We start from the raw sequence: 16,079 nt of genomic DNA, 5'->3' as shown, positions 1-16,079 counted from the left end.
AATGGCTTAATGGCTCTTGACAGGAGCACTTCCGGGCTCGCGAGCTCGAGCCGACTTGTTTTGATAGTCAAAAGTCTCGGCGACCGTTCTGCCATTTTCTCGTCGTAGTCTTGCCGTCCTGTACATGAATCCAATTTCCTGGAACATCACGAGGAGCATGCGTGGCCAGCTGGAAATTCTGGCTGCAGAATAGCCCGTCTGTGCACTGCCAAATCACTGAATAACAACGCACACCGGCTTCCAGGCGGCCATCTCGCTAGTGATATATAGATTTACAATATAATCAATTCAAATAGGCTTTAAGTAAGGAAAAAAAAACAAAAATGTCTTCATTAAAAATGTATCCGGGAGTTAGATCCCATTTACCTGATGAATGCGAACAGCAGTGACTACATTTATAAAGCAGTGTTGATGTTGCCTGCAGATGAAAGGTTTTTTTTAGCACACAAAACCGCTTAATTAGCCGCCTGTCAGAAACTGGCAGTGGCTGAGATAGCATCTCTCCGGGTCAAATGCCTGGTTTCTGTGCCCAAGAATCTAAAACACTGTGAAGTGTGTCAGAAAAATGCCTGGTCTTCAGCCTGGTCTGCTCACAGGATTATAATTATTCAGTGGTTTTCTCACATACATTGCACTTCATCAAACATACAAAATTAACTTTTTTTAAACATTTACAAAATGTCAAAAACATGAAAGGAAATGATTATTGCAAGCTTTATTTTTCTTAAATATGGAATATGTGCATGTATGTGTACGTGTGTGCGCGTGTGTGTATGTGTGTGTGTATATGTACAGTATTCATACCTGCATGTGTGTGTGTGTGTGCGTGTGCGTGTGTGTCCGTGTGTGTGCATATGTACAGTATTCATACTTGCATGCATGTGTGTGTGCATGTGTGTGTGTGTGTGCACGTGTTTTTCTTTTCCACCCTTTACAATATTCTGTGATCAGGTCTTAAGTTTTGCTCACAGTCTGATTAAACTGGCCTTTTCACTCACTCATTTTCTATATCGGAGCAAATGTTTAATGGATGACATTTAAAGAAGGGAAAATGAAGCGATAAATACAATTTCAGTAATTACATCCAGGGCAACAGTTTGCCCATTATTAAAACAGATGTCGTCTCTGTCTCGCGGAACGGAAAAGCAATCATTTTTCTAATGGCGTTTCTCATTAATAAGTCTCTCGACTCTGGGAGGTAAATGCCTCTCTCTGCAAACTTCTTTTTGTTCAGAGGAAGAAAGATGGCTTCCTGCCGTATCAGTCCTGCAAAATAAAAACAGGAAGGCTGACTAGCACAGACAATGGTGCAGGGTTCCCTCCCAAAGCCCACAGGATGGGCAGCAGAATGGTGTGGGATCAAACCCACCCCCCAGCCAGAAGGGTGTGGGTTCTCTCTCCCTGAGATCAGATCACACGTTAATAGTTCACTGAGGACCGCAAGGACCAGGATAAGGGATCAATCCGACGGGCTCGTCCCAACCCCTTATTTTTCCTCTCCTCTTTTCCTCTTCTCCTCTTTTTTTGATTTTTCCTCCTCTATATCTACTCTTAGCTCCACCCTTCGGCGAGAGGCTAAGAAAAATGTGGCAAGAAAAGAGAAACAAAGACGGGGAAATCGCGAATCAGGCAAATGGAATGTTCTCGTTCCTTCCAACGTCATTTCGAAGGCGCGCCAGTTACAGACGTGGCCAAATACTTCCACAAAATAATGCGCTGAGTTCCTAACTTCTACTGCTGGCATCTAGAACATTTTTTGGAGGGCTGCAGTGTCTGCTGTTTTTTGGTGTGTTTCAGCACAAGAGATGCATTTCAGAGTCTTTAAAGAGTCTAAAGGGTCCACACACCTTTTTTACGAGGGCCCTCCAGGACTGGACTTTGACACCCCTGATTTAGAGGTTTGATGTGTTGTGTGTTCAGAGATGCTCTTCTGCATACCACTGTTGTAAGATGTGGTTATTTGCATTACTGTCACCTTCCGGTCAGCTTTGACCAGTCTGGACCTTCTCCTCTGACCTCTCTCATTAACAAGGATATTTTTGTTTTATCCACCATTCTCTGCAAACTCTAGAGACTGTTGTGCATAAAAGGAAAGCCAATCTTAACTGAAACAGGTCTTTGGAACAACAGTCAGTTTAGACCAGGGATGCACGACTCCTTTCCTGGAGGGCAGGAGAGTGTGAGAGAGCGAGAAAGAGAGGGAGCATGGTACAGACAAAGCAAGAGTTCGGGACTGATTAAACGAGGTGTGGCCTCCATTTAAGTTGGGTAGAACAGGAAAGAGAAGCCGTCGGGTTAACAGAAAATACCATTTGTGTTCGTTTCCTGTCATTGTTTTGAAATCAACTTCCTGGTTCAAGTCTCGAGTTAATACTGTGAAGTCAAATCTTCCCCTTTCGAAGGTCAAAACTGACACTCTTCTCAGAATCCCCCCCCATTTTTTATTCTCCAATTATTTCCCCCACATAAGCCTCTCTCTCTCTCTCTCTCTCTCTCTCTCTCTCTGTTGATGTGGATGTGTTTGTCTTCATAGCAGACACCTGACTTGAGCGTGCTATGGCCTCTATAAAGACCCGGGCCACAGACCCAGCGTGCTGTCTGCCGTAATCTACTGGCCACTGAGTGAAGAGGAGAGGCTGGCGGTTGGTCGTGCTGCTCCTCCTGACAGGGTTTTGTTCCTTTGTGTTTTTGCAGATGAAGCCGTTGATCTTGGTAGCTGCTTTACTGGCCGTGACCAGTGCTGCCAGCATATCTCTGGAGGACCCAGAGGTCCATGCCTCTAAAACTGGTAAAAGAGCTGGCAAAACCCTGATACTTCTTCCAGCCAATCAGCTGTGCCCATTCAGCAAGGGCAGTGGTCCCCAAACTGTGGGGAAAGTATGTCTCTCTGCAGACTGTGTTTAGCATGTTTTACCCGGGTTTGATGGAAAGACAGTGCTCGTCAATACAGGCCTATTGCTCCCATTGCACTGCCTCTGCGCAATTCTGCCACCTCAGTGGAATGCTCCCAGAACTGTTGAGTTGAAATAGTACGGTATAGATCATGGGTTTTCCACAAACAGTGTTTTTTTGGACAGCTAGTTTTGTAGACAACAGGTTTGTGTCATTGGTGGGCTGATACACAGGGTGCTGAATAATGATCTTGGAATACCATTTGCCAAAAAAAACCTCAGGTAATGCAAGTTACCTGTGAGTCAGCAGCCAGCTGTGCTACAAAGGTTAACCAGGTTCTTTAGACAAACAGAGATAACATGAGCAGGAACATTGTTGTTACCGTCTCGTGACTCTTTATTTGATCTGTTGTTTTTCTGTAAACCCTGGGTATATAGAGGGAAACATGGAATGGTTCGTGGAGACTCACTAATACGACTTCATGGGCGCCATTCGTGTATAGCGACTCACATTACACACTTTCACGTTGGCATTGTATTTCTACATTGATCATTCTGTTAAATAAATTGAATTCATTTCAATCTGCATCCTCTTGACTCGCACCACTGCACACCATGCAGCTTAGAGTCCTAACAGACATAGACATTAAATATTTTCATATTTACTGGGTATATTGTATGAGGAATGTACTTTAAAATTCACCATAAAAAAACTGAATGAATTCAAATAAACTGACACCATCCCAAATGCGACTTCAGAGGTTGGATAAGTACTGTAAATAACTGAAGATAGGTACTGTAGATATCTCAATCTATTTTCTGAACATTGACACTGTGCAAACTTATTGTCGTAATTCTGTGATTGTAAAGTTCACGATCTCTCTGTTTTTACAGCGATGCAGAGGAAAAAGGAACATGACGTGGGTAAGTCCAGTTCAGATGAAACCTGCAGCAGCACTGAGCAGTGTTGTGAAATCTAGGCTCAGAAAGCAAAGCGCCTCTGCAGTTTGTTCCAGTCGCCTGAATCTGCTCATTACAATTCTTCAGCAAGGAGATATAATGAGTTAAATTAGGTGGCTGAATGGAATGGACACAAAAAGCTTTCAACAGTCAAATTTTTCTGGGAAAAAATTTAGTAAAGGCTACGCAATCCAAAGACAATAACAAAACAATGTAACAACTGTTTCCAGGTGTTATTTCAGCATTTGTGGCCTCTCTTTTAGCTTGAGCAAGTTCTCCTCTGACCTCTCCCATCAACAAGCAGTTTTTGCACACAACTACAGCAGGCTGGATGTCTTTTGAGTATCGCACCATTGTCCATCAACCCTTGAGGCTGTAATGTGTGCTAATCGCAGCAGAACATCTTCTGAGATCATACCAGTCCAAGTCACTTAGGTCACTCTTGAACAACAACCATACCTCTTCACCATATCTTCATATACATATTTAGTTGCAGCAACGTGATACACTGCTTGAAGGAGCAGGCCACTGACTGCTATCGAAAACATGAAATTAAAGAATCCATTGAGCTATATGTTCAGGTAATTCGAGAGTCGAGAGGGGAGAGATAATACATGTATGTTTTAAAAAACTGAATTTGTTTGCAGAACAGTGTCTCTGTTGGATGGTCGATTTTAAGCATGTGACCTTGCTGTCTTTGTAGAACTCTATGACAATAACAGCGGAGATATAGACCAGGAATTTGAGATCTGGAAGAAGAAATATGGTAAGACTGAGAGCGTTGGAGTTTCATCCAACTCAAACACAAAATTAATATACTGTACTATATAATATACAATTCATTCTTTGTCTAGGCAGGTGAAAGCCAACATGAACTTCACTTTGCCAATAACTGATCCAAGATGTATAATATGGGGCGGCCTGTAGCGTAGTGGTTAAGGTACATGACTGAGACCCGCAAGGTCGCCAGTTTGATGCCCTGGTGTAGCCATTATAAGATCTGCACAGCCGTTGGGCCCTTGATTAAGGCCCTTCACACTACATTGTTCAATACCCTGCCTGTGGGTGTGTTGCAGTGTGCCTGAGCAAGACGCCCAACCCCCACATGCTCCTGACGAGCTGGTTGGTGCCTTGCATGGCAGCCAATCGCTCTGTGTGTGTGTTTGTGTGTTTGTTTGTTTGTTTGTTTGTGTGAAGCATCAATTGTACAGGGCTTTGGATGAAGGCGTTATATAAATGGCAACCATTTACCATCCTGTCCTGGAGGGGGCGCTGTGTCAGCAGGTTTAGCTCCAGTCTAATTTACCCATCATGACTTCAGTGAAGTCCTATATTCTGCCCCTTTTTTTCTGCCTTTCATTGCACGGCCAGGTAAGACCTACGCTACCCCTGAAGAGGAGGCTGGTCGGAGGCAGGCCTGGCTGGAGACCAGGGTCAGGGTGACGGAGCACAACCGCAAGTATCTGGCCGGGAAGTCGACTTGGCAAAAGGGGGTGAACATGTTCGCTGACAGGGTGAGAACGTAAAAATAAATACATTAGCATTTAGCCGCTTAGCAGATGCTGTAATCCAGAGTGGCCCCTAGAGCCCAAGTCATCATGGGTCATGCCCATAGCAGTACAGGGGCTAGGGCTCTTCACCTGAAGGTTGCTGGTTCCATTCCCTCAGCGCAAGTTCTGTGTGAGGTACTTAATCTGAATTACATCAATATACACTCACTGAGCACCTTATTAGGAACACCTGTACACCTCCTTAGTGCAGTTATCTAATCAGCCAGTTGTGTGGCAGCAGTTATGTGCAATGCATAAAATCACGCAGATACGGGTCAGGAGCTTCAGATGTTCACATCAACCATCAGAATGGGGAACAAATGTCATCTATGTGACTTTGACTGTGGCATGATTGCTGGTGCCAGACGGGCTGGTTTGAGTATTTCTGTAACTGTTGATCTCCTGGGATTTTCACACACACCAGTCTCTAGAGTTCACAGAGAATGATGCAAAATGTGAATGTGGCCTGGCCACATTGTATTTGCTCTCAGTGAAGGGTTGTTGGGCTCTGTCTGCGTCGGCTGCGCAGGCACTGCTGTCCGTCTGCGCAGTGACTGCGCAGCTCGGCAGAGTCCTACCGCTGGCCGGTGGCTGGGCCCAGGAAAATGTTGTGTTCATATATTTTTTCAATGGGGGGAAAAAAGGGATGTGCAGGCATTTCATTATGACCTAAGTTTGACTCTGTTCCTCTCCTCCCACAGCTTGAAGGTGAACGTATTTGCTGAATAGATGCTGGATTGGCCATGGTGTTGTGGAGGCTGTAGGAATGCTGTAGGAGTGGGCTTCGGTCACTGACGCCTCTTGTCCTCCACCCGTCTTCTTCATTAAAGATGCTCTCCATGCAGATCTCGAGTCTGACTCAGTTCACTGTGGCATTCTTGTTGTGTGAGTGCTTGCGCGTCTGTGTGTGTGTGTGGTCCTACAAATAAACAAGGTAGTACACTGCAAAGCCCGGGTGACTTGTAGCGTAGTGGTTAAGGTCCATGACAGGGAGCCGCAAGGACAATGGTTCGATCCCCCAATGTAGCCACAAACATGTCTATCACATTTTAGTCTTGTAATGGCACAATCTTATTTTTTCTCTCAAGTAGAAATATTATGAATTTTATTACTCAATTGGCAAATCATGAGATGAGTAAACGCCTTGTTAATGAGACGTCAGACGAGAATGGCCAGACTGGTCGAAGGTGACAGTAACATAAACAACCACACATTACAACAGTGGTATTCAGAAGAGCATCTCTGACCACACAACACATCATAGTTCTTAAGTGGATAGGCCACAGCAGTAGAAGTCTAATAAATAGCTAATAAAGTGCTCACTGGGGGCGATATGGCTCAGGCAGTAGGAGCAGTCAGAGGGTTGCCGGTTCGATGCCCCGTCTGGGCTTGTCGAAGTGTCCCTGAGCAAGACACCTAACCCCCAAATGCTCCTGACAAGCTGGTCGGTGCCTTGCATGGCAGCCAATCGCCGTCGGTGTGTGAGTGTGTGTATGAATGGGTGAATGAGAAGAATCAATTGTACAGCGCTTTGGATAAATGCGCTATAAAAAATGCAGACCATTTACCATGTATCTACAATGCACAGAAGTGTGGAGGGACGGTACAGTCTTGAGGGCCCGGGTTTTAGTTTAGTTTATGTTTTAGTTATGGTTTCATATTGTCTGTAACTGCGTGTGCTGCTGCCTGCTTAGCCAGGTGCCCCCTCGTTCAGCACAGATGGAAGAGGCCTTCGGGGGCTCTGGATGTTGGCTCTGGATGAGTCCAGTCTACCTCTGGTTCTCACCTGAATGGCCGCGTTTCCCCATTCTGTCCTCCCCAGGCTCCTCAGGGCCGTCCAAGTCATGGATCATTTCCTTTGATTCAGAATGAAATGTCTGGTGCTGTCCACTTCTGTCATGCTCTCAACGTTGAGCGGATGAATGAGAAGCATCAATTGTACAGCGCTTTCAATAAAGGTGTTATATATATATATGTTTTTAAAAAGAACAACAATGAACCAGGCATTGCCTCAGAGACTGGCCCCTCAGAGAGAGGGAGGTGTGAGCAGAGAGAGACTCACCAGCCTAAAAGACTAATCGAAGAACAGGGACTGTGCTCATCTCTTTAAGACATGAGTCTAAAGATAAAATTTTCGTTTACTAACTATTTTAAATTATTGCCGTAAGTTTTGATGCAGATAAGTCGGTAGGGAATTGATAGGCTTCGGCCTGAATGAAATGAAAATGCATCAACAATGGCTGGCTACAAGGTTTCATAATCTTATATTATATTATAGGCAATTACATCACAATTATTTGCAACCGTCTTTATTACGAAAAGAAAAGCGACAGAATTATATTTCAAAGATCATTTTATTTACTGAACCTTTATTTTGAAAAACTGAACTGAATATTGCAAGCCAACGATCTCGATGCGCCAACTCGGAACTGTATGTCTGCTTTTGAACTCCGGAAGAAACACACGCCTTTACAGTAAGCTCTGTTTGTAGATACATTTCTGCTCATTAAAACTGTTTAGCTGTAAGGATTTATGACGCACGCACAGTAGTTTGACAAAACTATCTTAACTGGATGGATCTTACTTCCGCTAAATTAACGGAAGAGTTCACAAATAACTGTAAAAGAGCAGTTATACTTTAGAAACAACGTTTTAATTGCTTAACACTGAAATAACGTATGTAACGTTGTAATCCTCCGTGAGCTAGCAATCTAAATTGCTTGTAATTACGCGTGAATACGACACAAATCACTAATACGACACACTTCCACATTGGCATTGTATTTCTACATTGATCATTCTGTTAAATACATTGTATTAATTTTAACCTGCATCCTCTTGACTCGCACCACTGCACACCTAGCAGCTTAGAGACCTAACAGACATAGACATTAAATATTTTCGAGAGAACCTTGAGTTGTATCACATTTAGTGGGTATATTGTGTGAGGAATGTACTTTAAAATTCACCGTAACGAATTCAAATAAACTGACACCAGCCCAAATGCGACTTCAGAGGTTAATGACAGTGGATAAGTACTGTAAATAACTGAGGATAAGTACTGTAGATATCTGAATCTATTTTCAGAACATTGTCACTCTGTTTTTACAGCGATGTCGGGGGATGAGGAAGAGGACGTGGGTAAGTTGAGAGCCTGAAGGTTCAGATGAAAGCTACAGCAGCTTTGAGCAGTGTTGTGAAATCTTGGCTCAGACAGCAAAGGACAACGTTTTAATTGCTTAACACGCTGAAATAACGTATTGATCATTCTGTTAAATACATTGTATTAATTTTAACCTGCATCCTCTTGACTCGCACCACTGCACACCTAGCAGCTTAGATTCCTAACAGACATACCGTAAATCCTCAAATTGTGTCCGGGGTCTTTTATTTACTTAGGTTGGACAAAGCACACGCCTTTATTTGGGGCAGGCTTGTATTCGAGGCAGGCCTGTATTTCTTTTTAGGCTTCTGTTGTGGAATTTTATTCTTAGAAATAAAGTAAAAGGCTACACTTAAAGCGGGCCAACACTGTTCAACACTTCCTGTAACCGTTCAGAAATCAATTAGTGTAGGCTAATCAGGAAACACCGTTTGGTAATTCATAGTGTCAGTCTTAACAGACTTAGTTCATTGCAAATATTCTCAAACCCAATACATCACATGCAAGTCCAGAATCCATAAAATAACAACTTGCCAGACACGCCTTCATGAACAATAACAAATTAGCGTAGATAACAGCAAGTTAAGGATCTTTTTTTCCTAAAGTGCGTTTTATTGTGAGATATGCTTTTCGTTTGGAGCAGCATACCGGTTATCCGGCTAACAAAAGATTTTCGCTTTGGTTTGGGATTTAATTGACTTTTGGACTGTTTGATTCTATTGCTAAATGTTGGGACTGATGGGCACTGAAATCTGGGGGGTATTTGATGGTTCTCGGTTACGTTTTATGTAGTTGAAAGAGTGTCGGGATTTCCACCCGTCTGTTTATTGCGAGGCAAGGCAGCCGCTTTCATTCATTCATTGAACGTGCGCTGTGCTGTAAATACATGGAAACCTTATTGCGTAGCCAAGTAGCCTAAATTGAGTTAATTAAAACATTTTCCTGATTTACTTTTTATTAAATTCGTAGGCTGGAATGCCTCGCGGCAACAATTGTGTTTAAATGTATACTGCTTCAGCCTTTGGCAAGCTACTTAGAAGGGGGCGGCAAGCGACTGGTAGCTTGAGAGCAACGTGTCGGAAACCCATGGTGTAGGACAACGACTTTTCATTGGCAACAGTATTAAACCAACCAACAATATAAAATATTAAGAAGAGCTATTTTATTTCATTGAGTTAAATCGAAACAATGTCTTCTAGTGCTCATGGACTGATAACCGTACTGGTAGGCAATATTACCCCAGCTTGTATTTGGGGGCCGGCCTTTATTTGTCTGAATCGACCACGCCCCCGGCTATTATCCCAGGCCCGGCTTCAAATAGAATCCCAGACACAATTTGAGGATTTACTGTAGACATTAAATATTTTCGAGAGAACCTTGAGTTGTATCACATTTAGTGGGTATATTGTGTGAGGAATGTACTATAAAATTCACCATAACAAATTGAAATAAACTGACACCAGCCCAAATACCACTTCATAGGTTAATGACAGTGGATAAGTACTGTTAATAACTGAGGATTAGTACTGTAGATATCTGAGTCTATTTTCAGAACATTGCCACTCTGCAAACCTTTTGTCGTAATTCTGTGAGTAGAAAGTTTATGATCTCTCTGTTTTTACAGCAACGTCGGGGGAAGAGGAAGGGGACGTGGGTAAGTTGAGAGCCTGAAGTCCAGTTCAGATGAAACCTACAGCAGCTTTGAGCAGTGTTGTGAAATCTTGGCTCAGACAACAAATTCAATTCTTCAGAAAGGAGACAGAATGAGTTAAATTAGCTGGCTGAATGGAATGGACGCAAAAGGCTCTTAACAGTCTAATTTTCTTGAGGAAAAAAATGTAGTAAAGGCTACGCAATCCAAAGAAAACAACAAAACAATTAAACGACTGTTGCCTATTTTAAGTTGGATTAGAAGATTTGTCCTGTCTCTGAAGACCACAGCAGGTGACAGCAGTCAATCTAAATTATGGTCACTTGCACTGAAATCATACCAGTCCAAGTCACTTAGGTCACTCTTGAACAACAACCAAACCTCTTCACCATGTCTTCATATACATATTTAGTTGCAGCAACGTGATACACTGCTTTATCGAAAACATGAAATTAGGAATCCATTGAGCTATATGTTCAGGTAATTCATGGAGGGGAGGCATTGTATCAGAATTAAACGTTCAGTCCCGTTACAAGAGTTGAGAGGGGAGAGATTATTCATCTTTATTTGAAATAACTGAATTTGTTTGCAGAACAGTGTCTCTGTTGAATGGTTGATTTTAAGAATGTGACCTTGCTGTCTTTGTAGAACTCTATGACAATAACAGTGGGAATATAGACCAGGAATTTGAGATCTGGAAGAAGAAATATGGTAAGACTGAGTGCGTTGGAGTTTCATCCAACTCAAACACAAAATGAATATACTATACAGCTGTACTATATGATATACTATTCATTCTTTGTCCAGGCAGGTGAAAGCCAACATGAACTTCACTTTGCCAATAACTGATCCAAGATGTATAATATGGGGCGGCCTGTAGCGTAGTGGTTAAGGTCCATGACTGAGACCCGCAAGGTTGGCGGTTCCATGCCCCGTTGTAGCCATCACAAGATCTGCACAGCCGTTGGGCCCTTGACCCTTTTACCCTGCACTGCTCCAGGGGAGCATTGTCTCCTCCTTAATCTAATCAACTGTACGTCGCTCTGGATAACATGCGTCTGCCAAAGGCCAGAATGTACTCTACGCGAGTCATCGCAAGGTGCGCTTCTCTCCTTAACGCATACGCATTTCAGCATGGGCAGAGATATTATAGGTGCGTTGAAGTTTACAGAGTTACCTCGGGTTGATTTTGAGTGAAAGTCCTCTGCCTCCAACGAGCAGGCAGGGCGAAGGGGAGACCACAAGGAAGATATAGTGCACTGAGAGCATCACACCATTTCACCTCCCCAATCAAGAACGGTGAACATTAAGCTTCCAAGCAATAATACGCCTGGGCGTTTATCACCAAAAATATTGGCTCAATTTCCCAAGCATTCACTTAAAAGTAAAAGTAGGCAGAACAAGTCGTCTGGCAGTCAGAGGGTTGCCGGTTCGATACCCTGCCCGTGGGTGTCTCGAAGTGTGCCTGAGCAAGACGCCAAACCCCCCACATTCTCCTGACGAGCTGGTTGGTGTCTTGCATGTCAGCCAATCGCCGTTGGTGTGTGTGTGTGTGTGTGTGTGTGTGTGTGTGTGTGTGTGTGAGAAGCATCAATTGTACAGGGCTTTGGATGAAGGCACTATATAAATGGAAACCATTTACCATCCTGTCCTGGAGGGGGCGCTGTGTCAGCAGGTTTAGCTCATCACGCCTTCAGTGAAGTCCTATATTCTGCCCCTTTTTTTCTGCCTTTCATTGCACGGCCAGGTAAGACCTACGCTACCCCTGAAGAGGAGGCTCGTCGGAAGCAGGCCTGGCTGGAGACCAGGGTCAGGGTGACGGAGCACAACCGCAACTATCTGGCCGGGAAGGAGACTTGGACAATGGGGGCGAACATGTTCGCTGACAGGGTGAGAACGGAATTTAGCCGCTTAGCAGATGCTGTAATCCAGAGTGGCCCCTAGGGCCCAAGTCATCACGGGTCATGCCCATAGCAGTACAGGGGGCCGCGGGGTGTTATAATGGATACTGGGCTAGGGCTCGTCACCTGAAGGTTGCTGGTTCCATTCCCTCAACTTAATCTGGATTACATCAGTATACACTCACTGAGCACTTCATTAGAAACACCTGTACACCTCCTTAGTGATGCAGTTATCTAATCAGCCAATTGTGTGGCAGCAGTGCAATGCACAAACTCATGCAGGTACGGGTCAGGAGCTTCAGATGTTCACATCAACCATCAGAATGGCGAAAAAATGTCATCTATGTGACTTTGACTGTGGCATGATTGCTGGTGCCAGACGGGCTGGTTTGAGTATTTCTGTAACTGTTGATCTCCTGGGATTTTCACACACACCACTTTGTAGAGTTCACAGAGAATGATGCGAAAAACAAAAAATGGCCAGACTGGTCAAAGACATTGATAACCACACATTACAACATTTCATTCAGAAATGAAACATAATAGTAATGATAATAATAATCATGAATACAGTCCCGGCCAAAAGTTTTGTCGCATGAGTGGACAAAAGTGACAATTGGTAATTACCCAACTCTTAATTAGCTAATAAAGTTAGGAAACAACACAAATTAATCATAAGTGTCTAAAGTTTATTAGAAGCTAGCAAAATGACATTTCAAAATTGTTACTAAATGTTACAGCTTGATAATGATCAACAGGCCAGTTTTGGCCAGACAAAAGTCTTGTTGCAATGGCCAACTCCAATTTCTAGGCCACAGTGAATAAGGAGGAAACAAACAAGGGGCTTGATTAGTCAGCTGTAGGTAACTTTGAGCTATAAAAGCAGAAATTTGACACTTTAAGCCATCAAGTTCATGCTCAACATTGCTTCTGTCAACATGCCCAAGATCAAACCAGAAACCAAAGTGCTGATCATCAAGAATCTCAAGTCCAAGTCTCCTGCTGAAGTTGCAGACATCTTCAATGTGTCTAAACGGCAGGTGGAGAGGATTTGCAAGCACTACCAAGAGACTGGCGACGTCCATGAAAGACCCAGGTCGGGCAGACCGCGCAAGACAACTGCTCAAGACGACAGCTTACTGGTCCGACTGTCAAAAGCCAGCCCCATGTCAACCGCCTCACAGCTCCAGGAGGAGTGGACGCCAGCAACACCTGTTTCGTCAAGAACTGTACGTGGGATTCTTGCTCGCAATGGTCTCCACGGTCGTATTGCTGCCCAGAAACCAGCGCTAAACAAGAGACAGTAGATTTTTCCGATGAATCGTCAGTTGAGCTCCATCCCAAGCGCCGCCAATATTGCCGACGACCCAATATTGCCCCGTCTGGACCCACGGTTCACCCAGAAGACCCAAATTTGGAGGTGGAAAGATTATGGTTTGGGGTTACATCCAATACGGAGGTGCCAGGGAGATCTGTAAGGTGGATGGTAACATTGACCGTGCCAAATATCAACAGATTCTTGCCTCCCAGTACATTGCCAACTACAAGAGGGGTCAGATTTTTCAACAGGATGGAGCTCCTTGCCATACCTCAGGTTCCACTATGAAGTTTCTCAGGGGGAAGAAGATCAAGGTCTTCAGGGATGGCCAGCACAGTCTGCAGATATGAATATTATTGAGCATATCTGGGGAAGAATGAAGGAGGAAGCTTGGAGGACCAAGCCAAAGAACTTGGAGGAGCTTTGGGATACCTGCAAGGTGGCCTTCCATGCCATCCCCGACAACTTCATTAACAAGCTCTACGACTCTCTGCCAAACCGGATGGCAACTGTTCTGCAGGCCAAAGGAACCCATACAAAATATGAATTTCTTAACTTATAGTCCATGATGAAATAGGAGACTGATTTTTCATTTGGTATTTTATTTACTTTTTGAGAAAGATGAAATGTATTGATTATAATTTGATTCGCGGCAAGACATGTGTCCAGGTATAAACTGACTTGTTCATCATCTATGAAATTTTTGTTTTGCTAATATCTAAATGAACTTCAGACACTTATGATTAATTTGTGTTGTTTCCTAACTGTATTAGCTAATTAAGAGTTGGATAATTAGCAATTGTCACTTTTGTCCACTCATGCGACAAAACTTTTGGCCGGGACTGTACTAAGGTACAGTATTGGATGCAGCACAGGTCTAGTTGGGTGTAGATAATAATGGTGCGATTAGCTGAGACAGGATGCAGTTTGCAGTGGAAACAGGTGAGGCCCCAAGGAAGGAGTGTTTCCATCAGCAGAGTCTCGGCAGCAGATTAGCGACTCAAACGCTAACATATTTCTGACAGGGGCACTTTGCAGAAGGCTGTGAGCTCTGGCCTGGCCACATTGTATTTGCTCTCAGTGAAGGGGTGTTAGGCTCTGTCTGCGTCGGCTGCGCAGGCACTGCTGTCCGTCTGCGCAGTGACTGCGCAGCTCAGCAGAGTCCTACCGCTGGCCGCTGGCTTTTTAAATGGGGGGGGCCGGAAAAGGGATGTGCGGGCACTTCAGCTTGGCATAAGTTTGACTCTGTACCTCTCCTCCCACAGCTAGAAGGTGACCGTTGTTGCTGCATTGGTGGTGTTGGCGGGGCTGATGGGATGATAGGAATGTTCTAGCAGTGGGCATCGGTCTCAACGCACTGACACCTCTTCTGCTCCACCCGTCTTCTTCATTAAAGATGCTCTCCATTCAGATCTCGAGTCTGACTCAGTTCACTGTGGCATTCTTGGTGTGTGAGTGCTTGTGTGTCTGTGTGTGTGTGTGTGAGTTTGCGTGTGTGTGCGTTGGTATCTCAATCAAACCTCTCAATCAAGGGGTTAAGACTTAGAGAGCAGCAATGAAGAGGCTATACCACAAGATGCAAACCACTCCTCAGTAGTAAGATTACAATTTGCACAAGAAATACAGAAAAGTTCTGGAACAAAGTTTAATGGACTGAAGAGATTAAGATTAACCTCTACCAAAGTGATGGAAAGGCCAAAGTGTGGAGAAAGAAGGGATCTGCTCATGATCCAAAACATAGGAGCTCATCTGTGAAGCACGGTGGAGGAAGGGTCATGGCTTGAGCTTGCATGGCTGCTTCTGGAGTGGGCTCACTAATCTTTATTGATGATGCAACTCATGATGCTAGCAGCAGGATGAATTCAGAAGTCTACAACAACATTCTGTCCTCCAATTTACGGAGAAATGCATCCAAACTAATTGGGAGGAACTTCATCATGCAACAAAACAATGACCCAAAACACAGTACTAACACAACAAAGGACTTCATTAGGGTGAAAATGTGGAAGGTTTTAGACTGGCTAAGTCCATCACCAACCAGTCTGCCAGAAGCTGCTATCTCCTCAACACTTGAAATTTTGAGTTCAGAGTTCAAAGAAGAGACAAATCCAATGAAAAACTCAAAAGTGGAACCGGTCATTTCATTTGTCCTTTGCTTTGTTTTTGTTTTCTTATGACATTTTGACTGGTTGGACAAGGTGTGAAGTCCAGGGGTCAGAAAGTTAAAGTCCTGCAGTTTGTTTCCTCCTCCCATGACCTCAGCCAGCTGATTTCACTCATTAGTTCTATCTGCTGGCTGACGAATTGTACTAATTAGCAAATCCAGGTGGTTGGAACAAAAAACAGCAGAGGACTTTTACTTTCTGAACCTGGACTTCCCACCCCTGCTCATTGGCAGTGACGGTTTTGATTGGAATCAGTCTTTTCATGACCAACATTTTGCTCAGCTTCCAACCACTTCATCTCTTCTTCTGTGAAAACAGAATGAACAGAAACAAACTTTACAACGCAGACCACAATAAAACTGATGGCAAAGCACCAGTGTAGTCTCAGTCCAGACAGGTGTGGCCGAACACTCTCTACTCACCAGAGGGCATAATTAGTCCCATTGGAGGATGTTCACCTTCAAGCTGTGGGAGGAGAGG

The 16,079-nt window shown here is 43.9% G+C and overlaps 1 protein-coding gene across 1 annotated transcript in view; it reads left to right on the top strand.

Moving 5' to 3' along the window:
• The window catches only part of LOC133141662 (cystein proteinase inhibitor protein salarin-like), a 15,972-nt gene extending 1,128 nt beyond the window's left edge, over positions 1-14,844 (top strand). Inside the window, exons 3-13 of the mRNA XM_061262287.1 lie at positions 2,695-2,788; positions 3,786-3,815; positions 4,555-4,617; positions 5,223-5,365; positions 6,103-6,109; positions 7,792-7,875; positions 8,513-8,542; positions 10,189-10,218; positions 10,864-10,926; positions 11,963-12,105; positions 14,700-14,844. Coding sequence (XP_061118271.1) covers positions 2,695-2,788; positions 3,786-3,815; positions 4,555-4,617; positions 5,223-5,365; positions 6,103-6,109; positions 7,792-7,875; positions 8,513-8,542; positions 10,189-10,218; positions 10,864-10,926; positions 11,963-12,105; positions 14,700-14,768 — 756 coding nt within the window. The 3' untranslated portion in view covers positions 14,769-14,844. The remainder of the gene's footprint in view (positions 1-2,694; positions 2,789-3,785; positions 3,816-4,554; positions 4,618-5,222; positions 5,366-6,102; positions 6,110-7,791; positions 7,876-8,512; positions 8,543-10,188; positions 10,219-10,863; positions 10,927-11,962; positions 12,106-14,699) is intronic.
• The last annotated feature ends 1,235 nt before the right edge of the window (positions 14,845-16,079 follow it).

The sequence above is a fragment of the Conger conger genome, chromosome 1, assembly GCF_963514075.1.
Source record: "Conger conger chromosome 1, fConCon1.1, whole genome shotgun sequence".
Lineage (NCBI taxonomy): Eukaryota > Metazoa > Chordata > Actinopteri > Anguilliformes > Congridae > Conger > Conger conger.
This window is presented reverse-complemented; position numbering and strand designations above follow the sequence as displayed.